Source organism: Pseudonaja textilis, chromosome 1, assembly GCF_049901715.1.
Source record: "Pseudonaja textilis isolate UNSWEBS1 chromosome 1, rPseTex1.2, whole genome shotgun sequence".
NCBI lineage: Eukaryota > Metazoa > Chordata > Lepidosauria > Squamata > Elapidae > Pseudonaja > Pseudonaja textilis.
Genome location: NC_141990.1, coordinates 59,452,290 through 59,471,244, shown reverse-complemented (window position 1 = coordinate 59,471,244; position 18,955 = coordinate 59,452,290). Strand labels below are relative to the sequence as shown.

Here is an 18,955-nt window from a genome sequence, read left to right as displayed (position 1 = left end):
AAGTTATATTCCTTTCACTGTCAGAATGATATTTTTTTTGCAAACTTTAAAATAATGCTTTCGTTTACCTGAACATGTGATCAAACTACTATGGGGAAAGGAAACAGCAACTCCAGAGAAATAAGATCCAGGTTAACCGTGCACATGTATTCCATTGGAATAACAGTAGAATTTCATCAAAATAAGCATCTAGAACAGACCACATTGGACAGGAATATATGAAAGAATAAAAGATTAGGTTCAGACATATTCATGAGGGGAAAGATAAAATAATAGATGACAGATATACATCATGACTTTACTTGCAAACCTGGTAACTTATGACATTGCTTCCTGGTAAGATCTACATTGTAATGTTACTTTTGCATTTACTATTATAATATTAAATTCATTATTATTATTGTTGTTGTTTGTCATCCTTGCAGCTAGTAATTAAAATCTCTAATTAGGATACATGTGGATATTTGCACATGTGGGTCTACACTAGTCTTTTCTGTAGGTTCATTAATTGTCTCCCTTAGAGAAAACTTAGCTAGACACCAGGGTTTTTGTACTGCATAGGGAAAAGATCTCTTCAATTTCTAGGAGACAGAAATTCCTGCCTCAAACTGTGGAGAGACACTAATTGCATAGAGACCAGCACAATACACTTTGACCAGTGATTTGACTGGATAAAAGCAACCATTCATGTTCAAGCATAAAATAGATTAATTATGCCTTTGTTAGATTTATACCTAGGCTTTCCTCTGGGAGCTTATAGCATTCCCTCTGTAGAGAACCTGTGAGATAGACTGGGCTGAAAGAGTGACTGGCCCACAGTCATCCCCATAAGCTTAATTTGGTTCTTTCTGGTCCTAATTCAATACCTTAACAATTATTTATTTATTTATTTTTATTTTATTTATTTTGTCAAGTGATTATAAGATAACAGGTATAAGTATAAATATAATCATGAATACATGAAATGGATACATATAGGAAAATAAAAAGAAACAATAGGAAAAGGACAGCAGGCACATCAGTGCGCTTATGCACGTCCCCTACAGACCTCTTAGGAAAGGAGTGAGGTCAATAGTAGACAGTCTAAGATTAAAGTTTTTGGGGTTTGGGGAAGAAACCACAGAGTCAGGTAAAGTATTCCAGACATTGACCACTCTGTTGCTGAAGTCGTATTTCCTGCAATCAAGTTTGGTGTGGTTTACCTTGAGTTTGTATCTATTGTGTGCTCTTATATTATAATGCACTGGCTCTCAGCATGAAAAAAAATCATGTTTCATAAAAATTAGAACAGAAGGAAAACAATTCACCTAATTCAGTATAAGTTTTGTCAATGTTATATCGTCACTGAGAGTGAATTACGGCCAATTAAAAGGATGAGTGGTATTTCCTACAGTGCAAGAAGATGCTTGCCCGTTTAGGATCATCAAGTGAATGAGTCACTTTGCAGTAATACACAGGTAATCAGATTGGACTCGATGCCGATATCACAATGGCAAATACAGCAAATTTAGGAAACATTACCTTTGTTCTGAGTGGATGATTATTTCAATCTTTAAAAGCAACCCATTAGTGACGAGGAGCAATATTTTTTACTCAGACAGCATGCATCCATTAATAATCTATCTTTTCACAGAAAATTTCTCTATTCAAGGACAGAGTGCGTCAGAAAAGCATGTTTGATACACAGGCATACATACACACTACAACTGGCTCACTTATTGAGTGAATTTTCAGGCAAATAGGAAGATCAAGGATGTCCTATAAAACCAAACCAAGGCATGCATAAGTAAAATGAAAAATCATGCTCCACAGTGATAAACTACATATTCAAAATATATTTCTTTGTCACTCATGGCTACATTTTTGTATGGATGTATTACACAGCTGGACAGTTTTTCTACTGGATTTTTATAGAACTATCAGTATTTATATGTAGGACATACTACTAGCAAGGCTGTGGGATCCAGCCATCAACATGTAGAAGCAGTACTTTTTTGGCAAATAAGTGTAAGGATATGAGAAAATTTCAATAATCTATAGAAATTTGGGTGCATGGTTAGAAAGCAGCTTCTATGCTCTTAAACTCCATTAATGTCATTTTGCTCTCTATATAAACCAAAGATTGCAAGATAAAATCTGCCTGTGATCCACATTTAACGATAAATCTTGGATATTTCACTGGCCATCAGAAGACCACCCAGCCTCTGTTCTAATTTTCATCAATACATCTCTGGAAATACTCCCCTTGTCCCATGCAAGTCTTAACTGGTCCATTAGCTGTCTTTCTGCCTGGCGAGCCCAGCTCTCCACTGCCTTAGGCCTCATTAGCACTACTCTGGCTGTCTGATGAGGTGAACAGCAGTCAACTCTAGACCCAAGACCTGTTTGTAGACCACAGGGATTGTTTATCCAATATGGAAGAGAACAAATTGCAAAACCAAATGAAATTTCTTGCCTCCCTCCAGCTCTCACAATCACTCAAGCATTTCTCTCATTAAAGAAACACTAGGTGTCTGGTAGGAATTAATCTGACGTGCAGTCTTGGTTCAGCAAGTGGGCCTATGGCCCACTTTCATTTAGAAAAGCCTATGGAAGCTTTTCTAAATGAAATAAAAAAGGAGACATTCAGTCAACGCTCTAGCCTGTGGAGTATCCAAGACTCAAACTGGATTATATAAAAGAGAGATTTTGTTTCTTTTTTATTTGGGAAAATACACCATGAAAAGACACACATTATTCTATCGAAGTTTTAAGTTTGTATGGAAAATCCCAAGAATTCCTTTTTTTCTTTTCCAGTGGGCATAACCAAGATTAAGGACCGCTTCTGCACTAATGACTTTGTGATTTTGTCCCTCAATCCTCTTTAAAAATGTACTTTAAAAATGCCTTCATTCTTTAGCAGAACCACCCCTAAATTGATTTTAGGCAAGGTTGGTTTAATTGTGGACTGTTCAGATTCATCGAGCCCTACAATGCCTTTTCTGTGTTGAGGATACTTATGGATACTTCTGGATCTATCAAGTGACAAAAACAAAACAAAACTAGCATCCATCCAGTAGTTGAAAATCATGAATTTTCAAAATAGAATGAGCATGATCAACCTTTGGCTATGATGTACAAAGAATCAGAATGTGGGATGCTGTAGGGCTTAAGTTTTCACTGGGAAAGTTCTTTGCTTTCAATCAGTACCAATCCTGGTGTCTCATAAAAGAGAGAGGCTTCTGAAGGTATCTGAGTAACACCAACTGTAAAGGTATCTTAGAAAATCTACCTTCAAGCCAATCTCTCTCTCTGAATAAGTGATGAAGGAAGAAAGCAACCATAACTATTAGTGAAAACTGATGAAGCAAAATATCCCTGAAATCACCTAGAAACCACACTATCTTGGCTGAGACCATATCTCATATATACTTTACTTGGTTTTGATTTAGAATACAGTATAAAACCAGCCATTATGATATGAAAACCATTATAGTAGCTTATGTTGCTCGAACCCAACCAATTGCAGTTTATGCAGTAAAACAAATCTAAGCAAACTACATGTTTAGTGCAATACGTAAATCCTGTAAGTATGTAATAACTGCCCACATTCAAAATTCTTCAAAAGACGTTGATTGAGAGTGGCATATTTTACAATCAATATACTGATGGGAGAAGAAGCTTATAGGAAGGCAATTTATCTATTTGAGTAAGACAACAACTGACTCAAGCTGAGCTTTATTTCTGGTGACAGCATGGACACATCCACCCAGTTTTCTTGGTGAAATACAATGATGACTTTGTATTGTTTTCTTTCAGGATGCTTTCTCAACTTCCCAGTCTAGTATGTGATTGGACATCTTTCATCTAAATACTAACCAGTTCTGACAATGGTTAGGGTGGTTTTTTTAAAAAAAAATCAAGTAATGTTATCTAGATGCAGCCAATTGCTGTAGCCTTTCTGGTATATAATTTTGAACTTTTCCTACTGATTAGTAAGAATGATACATATACAGAAAACATCCACTTTATTCAAGCATATTTTTCATGCAAATACATTTCAGGCTAAAGTTTTTTTTGTCTTTTTCCCAATTGCATTCTCAAGTCTTTGTACTTTCTCCCAAGGGAGAGGTACTCAGGGTATAAATAAAAATCCAGATTGAAAACATATGGTTTGCTACCTTGCCACAAGAAAATAAGAAATAAAATACAGAAAATTAAAGAATTCTAATCTGTGCTGTTACAGTAGGAAAGACTGATTTTAAAAGTTTCAGGCTGAAAGAGAGGCCAGTACCTCTGTCTTCTGACTCACAGTGAGGGTCCAGGTCTAAAGAGAAGATCAAATCTAAGCAGCTATATTTGTATTAGAAAGGATTTGCAAGTTCCATATTACATAAAAAATAATAAAATATACTGTCTTCTTGAATCTAGACCTCTTCTTTCTCTGCCAAATAATTCAGCATCAGAACTTCATCCAAACAGTATTTTTGAAAGCTATACATAGCTTCTATAGACTGATAAAAGCAACATGTTAACTGGCTTGATTTCCAATATGCAAGTATGATAGCAATAGCACTTAGGCTTACGTACTGCCCATAGTGCTTTATAGCACCTCTGGGCAGTTCGCAATTCTGCATGTTGCCTCCAATAATCTGGGCCCCCATTTTTTATCCGACCTTGAAATGATGGAAGGCTGAGCATAAATAGCTGTCAGGGTTCTGGCGATTACTCTAATTAAATCATGAGCCTCGAGCCTTAACTTTGCCATTATAACAAATATGGTTTTGCAAATAATGAAGGCTTTAATCCTAAACCCACTTGGTAGAGAATTTCCTTCCTTCCTTCCTTCCTTCCTTCCTTCCTTCCTTCCTTCCTTCCTTCCTTCCTTCCTTCCTTCCTTCCTTCCTTCCTTCCTTCCTTCCTTCCTTCCTTCCTTCCCTTACTTATTGCAATTCAAAAAGATACTCAGCAGAAAAATAAACTGTATTATAATAATAAGAAAGCCGAGGAACTTAATCTAAGACACTTAACCCCACTAGCAACAATTAAGCGGTATCATGTTCCAAATACCCCTGGGAAGACTTCTATCTTCAATTTCTTCTGGCATGTGAACAGGATTAGAACAAAGCAAATCTACAATGGGAGGCCATTCGAGATGATCAGTCAAACAATGGAAAAACATTACAATTGGTCTTGGGCCTCGCTAACCTCCCCAAAATGGGAAAAGATCTGCTACAATACTTCTTTCGACATGACTGAATCTGCAAAGAGATATAGTGCTGCAAGTAACTTAGGACCAAGTCAAATGACAGCTAGCAAAAAGTGAGGTCCCAATAAGAAAATAGCTATTGTAGAAATCTGACAGATTTGATTAATATTAAGAACTATTCCAAGGAATTTTGGAACACCATTCATCCTATTAAGCTGCATATTTGAACTCCCTTTAAACAACATATGAGCTGAGGCATGACACACCACGTATCTGAAGTTCTACATACAAGTGTCCTACTTAGGACAAAATCTGTCTGTATCTTTGCACATGGTTAGTTGGAAATTACAATGGCAAAGTTCAGCATATAGCAAGGCTGCTCTCAGACAAAGCACATTCATTATAAGAAGCTCCCTTGTGTACTGTGTTGGTAAAATTGTTATTATTTGTTAAGCACTGACAATGTGCTCTATGCTGTATGAGAAAGTAATACAGAAGCAGACAGTTCCCTAGAGAATGAGCCACTACAAAGAACAGAATGAAAGAAGATATTCTGTCTGACCCAGAAAATAGAGGTGCTCAGATCTTTTGAAATTGTTCTGTCCTCCACAGTAAAAGTAAATAATCTTTTACTTCCAAGCTCAGCCTACCCTATTACCTGTCACAATGTGCCCTAGCAACTTTAAAAGCATCAACCTTAAAATCTTCATCTTTGCACATCGCTTTAGTGAAGAGTGCATTATCCCTAATAAAGAAGAAAATGGCAACAAAAAGATCCTGTGAGACTATTATGGTGTAGAGAGCTTTGAATAGAATTAGTTTCTCCTGTAAAGTTCAAATTCAGCGTTACAAAATCAAATTGGGGGACTTAAATCTTTACGATCATCATCTTGTACAACGGACTGATAATTTTTACTGTAGAACATACCAGGTGCTACTATATATTTCTACACTGGTATTGTTCATGCATACTTCAGCTCTAGTATGCTGTTTACAAATGGATAGGAAATTTGTCCAGTCTGAATTTGTACAAATTTGCTTATCAAATTTATACCTCTGAAATAATATTGCGGTAGAAGACACATCCCTGTCAAAATACAGTGTGCAACAAAAATATTCATAAAGTACATTAATGAAGTACAACATGCACAGACATGAATGTTTTTTCCCTGCAAGAATGGATTATATTGATAGAAAATTGCTTGTGAAATATTTGCACATTAGAAAAAGTGCATCCAGTAGAAGAGAAATGTGAAGAAAAAGGTGAGTGAGTGAGTGGAGGGTGAGGGAGGGGGAACCCATTTGAAACAGATGTTGAAAGAGCCCAGAATAAGCTTGTGATCAGGAAAATGACAAGTTAAAGGAAAACAAAGGTGACATATTTACCCAACCATAGTATACCTACAGTACATATAGCAGCTGGAAAAAATGTTTCATGGTTACTTTGAATCTTTATGTTCTGCCGATTCATGTTATAGGTTTAGAGTTTGGTCTCAAACCAGGTCCTAAATAGCCCAGATTGATGTTAAACAATAAACAGACTGAAGAAATTAAATAGAAGTTTCTTATAAATTAATAGTCATATTAGCATAAGTATGAAAAGTATCACTAGATGTGAACTGTACATAAAGAGCCTAACACAGCTAACATTAATTATATGAATTTTATAGCTAGCAGATATTTCAGTGAAAACCATTGCAGTTTCTACTGACAGTCACCAAATAAGGATTTATAAATTAAAATGAATTAACAAGAATAAATTTCCTAATTTAAAATAAAAGGTCAGATTATATCATTTCGGTTTAGGCAGAAGAAAGCCCAGATATGAACAAAATTACACAGGCTATGCAGTTCAATACACAGTAAAGGATAAATTATAGTAACTCCCATAAATAAACTGGAGATTATTTGGGAATTATTTCACTGATGTTTTTAAGGTTCCAGGATAACATATGCTAGAAAGAGAAAGTATTCTAAAGTTAACTAGTTGGCATTAATCTTTAGTTTCATCTTTGGCTGGATCAATAATAAGATTAAACATTTGGTTTCTTATGGGCATTAGTCAGCCTCATTCCTAACAATAGTTGCTTAAAAGAACAAAACATGACAAAATATTTTTCTCTGTGGGCCAAAGCAATTTATCAAAGGAATCATTTTTGAACACAGAATCATCTCAAAATTCCAGCAGCGAAAACAAAAGTTGCCAAGCATAACAAATAGTCTTAACCCCAAAATGGCTAAAATATCCCTCAGAAGTAGCAACCATTCCAATTACTACTAAGAACAATACAATCTGTAATCAGAAATGATATCTTTTCTCCTTCCCAACATGGGCACCCACAGGACAAGGCAATGACAGCAAATAATAAAACACAAGTGATGATCTCATCATACAAATTCTATGACATACACATTTGTGACCAATACTGGAATGCAAGTATCCACTGCCATCATTGCCACGACCATGCAACATGCAAAGTGTCATATTTTGGCATTCTTGGGGTTTTTTGTGAACACTAATGTTTCCCAAATGATAATGGGCAGATAGAAAAGTATATTTTGCCACCCAGGGATCACCAGAGGAACATACATCTCAATGCTGGAAAGAGAAAAAAAAAACTTATATTCCATTATGTTGCATAGCTATCTGCTTTGTTGGTAAAGGACTATATATGATTCTACCATTCTATTTAAAGAAAGCCCATGAACTAGTGGATGTTTCCCTGAATAGGGGAATAGGGGAACTCCCCATGAAGCTCCCCACTTTTTTGAACAAGGTTAATTCTTTAGAATAGATTGGGGAGTACAGGAATTATGGAAGGGAGGAAGAAATCAGTGGATATTGATTTCTTCTTTGACCAATAAAGTCATTGCTGGATCAAAGAATATTATGTGAATGGAAAAACAGGCATAGACTCTGGCTCTCATCATAGCAGTCAAGCCTGATTTCTTAGAATTTAATCTTTCTCAGGGATTTTAAGGTGAGCAGGTCTGAACTTTATAAACTTCAGCATAACTCAGGGCAGGCTACGGGTAAGATCTTTCAAAAAACAGTCCTCCAAAATGCAGATTGGTCTTTTCTACAAAGAGAAAAGATACTCTTTTTCATTGTGTAGAGAGGGTATTGAAAAGAGAAACAGAACAAGAGATCTTATAAGAACAATCAAGAAAAACAAGGAAAAAGAACATTTTAGAATGCAGAAAATCTGTGGTTCCATTCTTTTTTACACATACTGACTCTCCCTATTTGCTTATTTTACACAGACAGATCTACCTTTTGGCATATAGTCCCTCGAAAAGATTTTCATAACCTGGGTTTAACTAAATGATATATTAGCTGAGAAATTTTGGAATTTGTATGTCTGATTCACAGGTCTTTGCTGAGAAAACAAACACATGCACTCATACATATATTTGTATGCATCCATGAATCTATTTCAACAATCTAATATATCAAATATTTTCTTTTTCTTGGTTGTGCTCCTTATGATTCTGTTTCATTCTGTACTGAAACACTCTTTTGTCCCAAACTTTTCTTCAGAAGGTGGTAATAATGTTCCATTATTATTATAATAACAGCTTGGAGAAGGGCTTTGCACAACATGAACAGTCAATGAATTTTCTTGGCAGTTTGAATCTGGAGTGCCCTTCAATTTACAGCCTTTGGTTCAAAGGAAAGAATCCAGATTCCCACCCTTCTAAATGGCTGGCCTATGAAATCTACAAAAACTACTAATGACTACACCAGTTTTTGTTCTTGTTACAGCCTTAGTGAAAACACAAAGCCTGGAAATTCCAAGAGGATTCAACAGACTTCCTTAGTTCTCAGATGCTTATGCATCAGGATTTATAATTAAAAGGTATGCCATACAACAGATTTCTCAGCCATATAAAATGAAGAAAGAAGCATCATGGCATCTGCTCTAACCTGCTTTGCAAAATACCAAATTCTAATCTATGTAGGTAGGGGGAAAAAAGCATTCTTGTTTTAACTCTGCAACTATGGTCTGGAAACTGTCTTCAGCAGTAGCCGAATGTCTGTGTTTAAGCTGCTATTATAGGTCTTACCTGGCGGACATCTAGACGGTAACTAAGAATGGGATCAACTGCATCAGGTTCCTTCTGTGTCCACTGTAAGACATAGGAGTAGTTCTTGGATTGCTTCCTTGTAGGATTGGGGGTATCGTAGTAAAATTCTGGGCTATAAGCTTTAGCTGAGAAGCAGAAAAGAGAATGAGATAAAAAGAAAGAAGGGAAAGAATGGGGAGGAAAGTCATTATATGTCAGTGACATCCATAAGAATCTATGCCAGCAACTTATCAAGAGCTTTGAGCATGAAGGTGATAAACAACCAATCTTACCAAATAGATATTTATTTTCTTTTTAGGTATTTTTTAAACCACATTGTTATCTTTATTTTCACCATCTCCTACTTCTGGGAATTTGAATAGAAAAAGTAATAGAAAATGAAGAAGCTAAGGTGTTCTGACAAGCATCTGCCACATAATAACCCAAACTTAAAATTGTTGATAAGAAATAGCAGCTCTACATTTGTTCAGTCAAGTGTTCTTCAAGTTTCCTTCCAGGGGTGCTCTAGATGTCTCCTCTCCCACTTCATCCTTCTAAGACCCCCTGTAAATTGATTTCATGCAGTTTTGGAGGAGGTGGGGTAGGTAAGGTGGAGGTGAAAATGGCTTACTTTCATTGCCACACTTTTTTTTGGAGGGGGGGGTTAATCATAACAAAAATGCAACATCCCAAATGCAGCACTACAGGTAGTCCACAGCTTATGACCACAATTGAGCACAACATTTATGTTGCTAAGTGAGAAATTTCTTAATTAAATTGAGTTTTGCCCCATTTACAACTTTTCTTGTCACATTTATTAAGTGAATCACTGCAGTTCTCAAATTAGTAACACAGTTCTTAAGTGAATCTGGTTTCCCCGTCGAATTTGCTCATCACAAGGTCAGAAAAGGGGATCACATGACCACCAGGACATTGCAACCATCATAAATGTGTTGTCAAGCATCCAAGTGTAAATCACATGACCACGGGCATGCTGCAATGGTCATAAGTGTGAAAAATGGCCATACGTCACTTTTCCCAGTGATGTTGTAACTTTGAATGGTCACTAAATGAACTGTTGTAAGTTGAGGACTATCTGTATTTTGCTGAAGAATATTTCTAGTGCAGTCTTGGATGCTGGGAGGCCACAATGTGGTGCTGGGAGCCTTTTGTACCCTAAAGATTGATTACCAATAAAGTCCTTCCATTCACCCACCCCTTGTTATTGATTCACAAGGAAGACACTATGGTCCTAAATACTACTGCTTATCTCCAAAGCAAAATCTTTCCACAGAAAGCCCTATCCACATGCTTGCATTGGCCAATTTAAAATCACAAAACACATACAGTGTACAAATATTCAAAGACAAGCAATACATTGTGCAGGTATTTCTTATTCTCAAAATTTTCTTCTTTTCCATTCTTCTTTACCCACCCCAATTACTAGCTCAGCCATTCTTTTCTGCTCTAATTAAAGGGAAATGATTCCACGTTTATTTTTATTAACTGGGAATAGTAATATTGATGTTTACTTCTGAACCCCCTTTTCTTATTATTTTTATTGACTTATATTTTTGTGTATGCAGACATTCAGAGCCACCTTGGAGACTAATTGTTGCCTATTCAACATGTATTGATTGTTAAGTCAAGTTTCATAACAAATTCAGAAATAAAATCAGAACAGACGATTATCATTATCTTATGCCTATTTTTATAATTAATTGATTGTCAAGATAGAAGACTCCATCTCTGGTGATATAATAATAAAGTTCATTGTATCCTTTATAATTTTCTTCTTGCTCATATAAATCACTCATGGAGCACTTTGCAACTATTTGAAAACACAGAAGAATTAAATAAATGCTGGACCCCACCTCTAAATCCACATGCATGAACTTTGCTATAGACAGAGCGGAAAATATAGATTTTGAAAGAATGAAAGTTGCACACAAGCAGCTATACCAACCGTTGGGAGATGAAAGAACTGGCATATTTCTTTATTAAATTCACATACACTTCTACTTAAACGTGCAGAGATGGCATTTCTTTTAGTACAAGCCTGATATCTTAAGTGTGGAGAAGGCTTCCTTGCGGCATGCACCTGATGCTGTGATAAGGTGTAAAAGTTACCTAGCACTTTTATAGTAACTGGAAAATGCTGACTAAAGTAATTCGTATTGACTGCAAAGAAAGGACTCAGTTAAAGGATTGTACGGCTGCAGGAGGCCAAAGTATATCAGTACAAAGAGCCAAAATAAAAATAAAAATAAAAAATCGGGGCAGTCCAAAGGGTATGTCTGACCACTAGCCACTCATTTTCCAAGACAGTTTTGCAGGAAAACAGAATTAAAGGATCAAATAATATTTCAGATCTCTGAAGCCCAGATGTCATGGAAACAACAATGATACACATGAGTTAAACTTTCCATTTTTAAATCACCAAATTATATTTAATTACGTGATGCATTGTGGCATAAAGACTATTTTTTAATTCATCAACTCTATCAATTAAAAAACAGAAACTGCCCTCAGGCTTCCAAACTTAAAAGACAAGATAGCAAAATATAATACAGAAACTAATCTTGGAGTGAACAATTATATTCATAAGAGGCAGGTGAAGGGAAGTGTGAGTATTGGCATCTTATAGGAACCCATTTTTCTGCCTCATTTTATCAACTAGATATTGGATCCAGACTTGCCCTTTCCTAAATGGAATATCACCTTCTGTTTGCAGAAAAGCTGGTTGATCCAGTGGAGATTCCTACAAGGAAGGTGAGTCCAATTTCTGCCCCAGCACTATCTCTCTGCTGCTTTGGGACTGCTCAGTAAATGGAGAGATGGTAAAAACTCCTCTTTTTTTTAAAGCATAGTCTCATTATGGGAAAATTTTCCATTTCATTCATCTACCAATCATTAGCCAAATCTAATCATACTAGTATCCACTAAACAAGAAAAAGGACAGGTGACCTTTACAAGACTTACCTGATACCTGGAATTTGCAAACCGCTACCCCAACATCATTGGAGATACTACATTCGTAATTGCCACTAGTCTCTCGGCTTACACTGTCCACTTGATATTCTGAATAGTCTTGCTGCTCTGTTGGAGGCACTGTTAGAAGACTACCATTAAATCTCCAGACAGCTGTGGCCACTTTCATAGGGCTTCCCTTTAACATGGTACATCGAAGGATTACACTACGTCCCATGGCTTGCCGAATATCCTGGAAAATGGGTTCCACAACAGGGGAGACTAGAGACCAAAGAAAGAAGAAGTAGGTCTTATTCAGTGAGTTTATGGTGGATTACACAGTGGACAAAATAGAAAGTGTATTAATGCAAAATATCTTTCCATGGGTGAAGTTTTATTTAAACTTGTGTTCCATTTCATGTTATTAGCTGCCATCTGGACATTCAGATATGTAATGAAAGCTTGAATGTAAATGTATAAATTCATGGACATTATCCTATTTATAAACCATATGTATAAGTAAACAAATTGCTATGTGAAGAACCTTATTTCAGTCAGTAAGATTGCCCCAGACATTAGGAAAGATGGATGGAAAGAACACATTAATAAACACAAATATCTGAAAGATATGGATAGTTACATGCACATGTTTCCCATAGGACTAAACTCTATGTCTCTTATACCAGAGGAGTCATTCCTTAATTTATTTAACAGTTCACATGCCGATGAAAATAGATGCTGATATTATTAAGCATGTATTCCTGGAGGTATGGGATTTTTTTCCCCCTGCCACATAACACTGAACTGAGCATATCTAGTTTATAAGTTTATAAAGGTTTCCAACTGCAGGGCTTTGCTACAGAAAAAGAATGGATTAGAAACAGCCTATGATTAAGCTTGCTTTGCCCTATGATTTGAGATGGCCAGCTCCTTAGAGACTGCATCCCACAAATAGGTAGCTTTGTTGAAGGTTCCCTTCCCACAACAATAATTAATCAAAAGCAGTGAAAAAGTAAAAATCAATTTCATCCTCAAAACAAGCTTTGGAATGTTTGAAAAAGTGGAGTGGCTTTTAAGGGATTTGACTTTCAGGTTCTTCATCTTTGTATATGTCTCACACCAAAAACTGAAGTAGTAAAACAAAAGGCTGGCTTAACAAATTAACATCTTAAGATAATTGTTCATAGTTTGAGATCAGGCAGGAGGTGAACTTTCCAAAGCAAGGATAAATTAAAGTAGCTTTTCCAGTTCTGGCCTGCTCCAGATAGATCAAAACTGCAATCCGTAGAAATATCCATAAGCAGTCCTGCCCTATGTGAGAATGTCAGATCTGGGGAGACCAGTTTAAAACATGATGCCAGGGAGTTCCTAGGACATTACACCATACTAAATCCAGTACACCAGGTAGGCCCCTATACCAATCCCCTGCACCCCAAAGGACTTAGATAATGTGGCTTTCAGAAGCTTCACAGGCAACAATCAACCTATGAGACCTATCCATAGCATGGTAATTTGCATGTCTTCCAGGCAGAGGTGGTATTCAGCAGGTTCTGACCAGTTCTGGAGAACCAGTAGCAGAAATTTTGAGTAGTTTGAAGAACTGGTAGTGGAAATTTTGAGTAGTTTGGAAAACCATCAAATACCACCTCTGATTGGCCCTGCCCCATCTATTGTCTGCCTCCCGAGTCCCAGATAATCGGCTAGGTCTTCTTTTGCTGCCCTGCACATGAGAATGGAGCTGGAAAGCAGGTTAGTGGGGTGAGGAAGGAATGGGATTTTGCAGTAACCTTCCCCTGCCAGGCCCACCAAGCAATGCCACTCCCACCAAGCCACGCCCAAATAACCGGTAGTTAAAAAATTTGAATCCCACCACTGCTTCCAGGTCACATCAATAGTAGAGAAAGGGCTTTGAAAGGTATATGAGCCTTAAAAAAGACAACAACAGAAAGAAATACAAACTTAATGTGACAAATTAAGGTGGCTATGTATTCAGAACACAGTTCTTGATTTACAGTGGCCTTTATTTGATGGTTATCTGCTCCACATCCAATTGGTCCTTCAGAAGGACAACAGAACGTTTCTTGGAATTGCATATCATGCAGCTTTATGGTAAGATGCTTTGTATTTAAGGCCTGCAATATCATGGAGAGGTTCATAGGGAATTTCCTCTATCTCTCTTAAATATTAACCCTTTAAAAATATATCAAATAAGCTTTCCACTTAGTTTTTTTAGTAGCCTTCCCTTAATTTAGATGCAACTACATAGCTATTATACTTAATTATAGTCATCATTGCTAATTTGCATTTATGTTTTAAACAAGATTTTGCTTATTTTAGGACAATGTTTGTCCCCTTTTCTTGTTACAGCATGAGTGAGTCTCTATCCAAATGATAATCTTGGGAACACAGTAGGAAATAATCACATGCAAAGACCTCCCAACTGATATTTGTGCAAATAAGGCACACACCCATCTAATTCTACTCAAAGTCTTGGTTCTCTGTGTTTTACAGCACTCCAAAAATGTGAAAAATATCATGCTGCTTGAACTGTGTATACCTTAAATATACTGCCCTGCATATTAGTGTTTAATTATGCAGATGTCAGATGCTTCCTTTCTAAACTTTAAGAATTAAGCCACAAAACTAGTGTATGTGATATGAAATACAGTAAAAAAAAAGGGGACAAGGAAAGAGATGCCGGAACATCAGCCTGAAACCACAAGCAATGGTTTCTTGGATGTGTTCATATTCTGTAGTTCCAGACACTGAGGCCAAAGTAATTAGCTTCAACACAGAAATATTTTTGCACTAACTCAAGTTATACTTCACTTTATTCTTCAAGAGGAAATTGACTTATACCTGATTTTCTGTGTCTATTGTATTTTGTTTTGGATCCTAAATAGTTTGGGAGAATTCACTTATTATCCTTGCTGTAGCAGGATGTACTTATAAAGCTTTGTACTAGACAATCATAAATACTCATAAACTATGTCTACTTCAGTATAAGTATTATACAGCAGGAGGTAAAAAAGCAAGAGACCAACAAGTGGATAGGTATTATTATTCCATAAACCTTTCATTTTTTTCCACTCTAAAGAGTTTAGCTAATCTGGGATTTATTCTTCAACAAAAAAGTTACTCCAAAACATAAGGTTGACTGGACCGTGAGTAAGTTCTAAAACCCACTTCAAAATCTATTTTCCTTTTTGCTGCAGACAAAGGAAAAATCCAGAAGTGGGATTCAAATTTTTTAACAACTGATTCTGTGGGTGTGGCTTAGTTGGTAGGCGTGGCTTGGTGGTCATGTTATTGGCTGGGCGTGGCCAACTCAATATCACTCACATCGAGGCACGCATCTCCTCACCTGGCCTCTCATTCCTGTGGGGATGCTGCAACAGTTGTAAGTGTGAAAAATGGTCATAAGTCACTTTTTTCAGTGCTGTTGTAACTTTGAATGGTCACTCCACAGAAGCAAAGTATCAGCAAAGGAGGGGGAAAAAACCTCCAGAGAAGTTCCTGAGACAGGAAGTCTAGTCCTGCCAAGAATGTAACAAGGGTTAGCGGAGAGGCAGTTTCTGTAAGTAACACCAGAATGTTTCCTTCCTGCCTTCTTTACAGGATTAGCCCAGTAATTTCTTCTAACAACCGGTTCTCTGAACTGCTTAGAATGTTAACAACTGGTTATGTTAACAACTGGCAAATAGGTGAGAACTGATAGAACCCCAATTCTGGAAAAATCTCACCAAATACTAATCTCTGATTGCCCAACATGCTTAAAAACTGAATGTTAGGAATCCTCCACAGTGTAGCTTGTAGGAGGGCCACCAAATAGGAGGTGTTTTAGACATCCAGTATGAGTAATGGTTGAGTGAAGACACCTCTGTGAACAAGCAGAGCTGACAGCCATTGTGAGGAATGAAGGTGGATCAGTCCTTCAAATGTCTATGTAAGATAGAATGGGAGAATGTCCATGAGTGCCCTCAGGGACAGCTTCTTCCAAGGAGACCATAAAATAATGGTCTCCCACAGATTTGAGCACCAGGAGTCAAAGGATCTTTGCTTTCAGCATCAGGGGCGCCTTTAATAAGGAAATTAAACCAGCTGAACTTACTTTCTAATCACATTCAGAAATGTTCCCTATATTGGATGTTATGTCAATATTGGATATTACGGAAGAATGTGCTGTGGATAAATGAGAGCAAAATATAACTTTTTGACTTGAAGAGAAAGTGCTATGTTAGATGAAAGGCAAAACACTGCATTCTAGCATAAGAGCCTTATCCATCCAAATCATAGTGATCGAAATATTATGGGATCGGTGCTGCTTTGCTACCTTTAATTCCTCCAAGCCATCATGCAGGACTGATCAACAGTTATCAAAAACATTCAACTGCCATTCAATTGCCAAAAGAAGGGTACACCACTTACTGAAAGCAAATGTTCATATATTTTTGCTATAGACAAATATGTAGCTTTGGATCATTTTCCTCAATGAACAAATGAACACATATACTGTTTTTTTTTTAACTTGTATGTTTAATTCTCTACTTAGTTTTAGGATTTTTATGGAGAACAGATCTCATTGTAGATCATATTTATACAGAAATATTAACATTTTTGAAAGAGTTCACAAACTTTTAAGCACCACTGTATGCATTTTTACAGATCTAAATTGCTATTCATAATTTTACATACTGGACATGCTTCATTCCTATTCAACTAGTTCCCCAGAAAGCAGCTGGCTTACATCTGCGTTGATTTCTGGAAGTACCCAAAGAGAACTTGCTTTGAAAGAAATCCTACACTGATGTAACATAGAAGTCCTTTCTGAAAAATTTGTAGTATATTATCTTGCTCTGCTCCAAAACAGGTCAGATTACCCTGAGCTGGGTAAGAAGAAATGAAATAAAATGAAACTATTATATAAGAGGAAAGTCCATCAATTAGTGGCATTTTATAATCAGTCACTGTCATATTGGCAATTCTGCTTCATTTGGGATGTTCTGGATTTTCTCCTGTGCAGAGCAACAAAAGAAGACCCAGTCGATCCGCTGGGGACTCAGGAGGCAGAGAATAGATGGGGGCAGGGCCAGTCAGAGGTGGTATTTGCCGGTTCTCTGAGCTACTCAAAATTTCCGCTACTGGTTCTCCAGAATTGGTCAGAACCTGCTGAATACCATCTCTGAAACCAACCCACAAGCTTGGAGAACAAACCTTCACCTTCACCTCAGGTTTCCTAAATAGAAACATTTTTGCTTCTAGAGGAGGCATAGCAGGGAAAGGAATCTTAGAAAGGAATCACCAAGTCTAGAAGTAGGAAAGGAAAGCCTACTTACATATCCCTATCTTGGGATAGTGGCAGATTTTTTTCTGAAGATTTAATTGCCTGCATAGAGTTGTTGGGGGGGACTGTAAAGTCTTTCAGATTCTGTAGAAGAAAGTCTCTTATGGGAGTAGGCTCAACATCCAAGATAACGCTGTAAATCTGATACAGATGTTAACTCAAAGAAAAACATTTTTGGATTATAATTCTATCAAAGTGCTTGAACCATATCTGAATTGTGGATTTCTCTAAATAGAAAGTCTTAACAGTACTAACTTGAAATGATCTGTAAAATCAGGGAAAAAAATGCTTAGTAGTTTGGGGAGAATTTATTGTAATTTTAAATCTTATTTTAGGATCTATATTGTGTTGGCCACTACTGCTGATATTTATGCATTGCTTGGACATTAACAATAATCTGTAACTTTTAAAACAATATAATACATTTCCAATACTTGAAACCAATTATTTAAATATTGAGCAAAGCAACCTAATTTTATCATGCTTGTAAACTCCCTGTGTATTGCCTTCATGTTTCATATTTCTGAATTTCCTTTATATATTTTGAAAAAGGTTAATATACATGTAATTTAAGAATAACCAAAGCGATCTTTCAAAACGAGTTTCAAGATATGTATAGAAGTCATAAGCACAACTTTTTATTATGCCTGAAAACAGATCGATTGACAGTAAAGTTGTTTTAACAAGAGAGTCACTTGCCCCCTATAACTGGTTCCAGTCAATATTGCTGTGCTGTTACATCTAAGCACCTCAGCCCCCCATTAAGCAGCAATCGACTGATTTCCCCTATCAATATATTTTAACTGAAGCAGAAGTTAGAAAAACACTGCAACATCATTGAGATATTCTAGGATTCCACCTCCCAGCTTCCTATCTTAGCAGACTCTAGCAAATTAATTCTGCAGTTAGAGGAACAGAGGTGTAATTTCACAAATTCAGTAATTATTTTCTACTCAACCGGAAGGAAGCACAGAGATGTGAGAAAACATTATTTCAAGGAGAGTAATGGCAACACCTTGAAGTGAAATAACATCAAATAGGTATAACCAAGAATAAAAGGACTCAGACCTCATATTGTCAGATCTATATTGACCAGGAGCAACCTGGGCAGAGTTTTTAATACAACTGCACAGGATGCCAGGTGATAGAAAGTCAAATACACTATTCAAGTAGGAACTTTGAAAAAAAAAACCCACAACTTCAAATCATATAAGATCTTTTATCCAGTAACATGTTGAGCATATTAGTTGAGCTGTTGAGCATATTAGTGAAAATTCTAGTTGCTACAGCAATATTCATACTGCCCTGTGATCCTTGTGATCAATAATGTTGGCTTCTCTCCAGAGCCAGGTTGTGCTGGAAGTTAGTTTGAAAGACTGTTCTTG

The 18,955-nt window shown here is 36.6% G+C and overlaps 1 protein-coding gene across 2 annotated transcripts in view; it reads right to left on the bottom strand.

The window, feature by feature from the left end:
* The window catches only part of MDGA1 (MAM domain containing glycosylphosphatidylinositol anchor 1), a 329,389-nt gene that overhangs the window by 96,923 nt on the left and 213,511 nt on the right, over positions 1 to 18,955 (bottom strand). For both annotated transcript variants that reach the window (XM_026695587.2, XM_087935247.1), the window contains exons 9-10: positions 12,239 to 12,508; positions 9,257 to 9,402 (exon numbers count right to left, since the gene is read on the bottom strand). In XM_026695587.2, the coding sequence (XP_026551372.1) occupies positions 9,257 to 9,402; positions 12,239 to 12,508 (416 nt within the window). The remainder of the gene's footprint in view (positions 1 to 9,256; positions 9,403 to 12,238; positions 12,509 to 18,955) is intronic.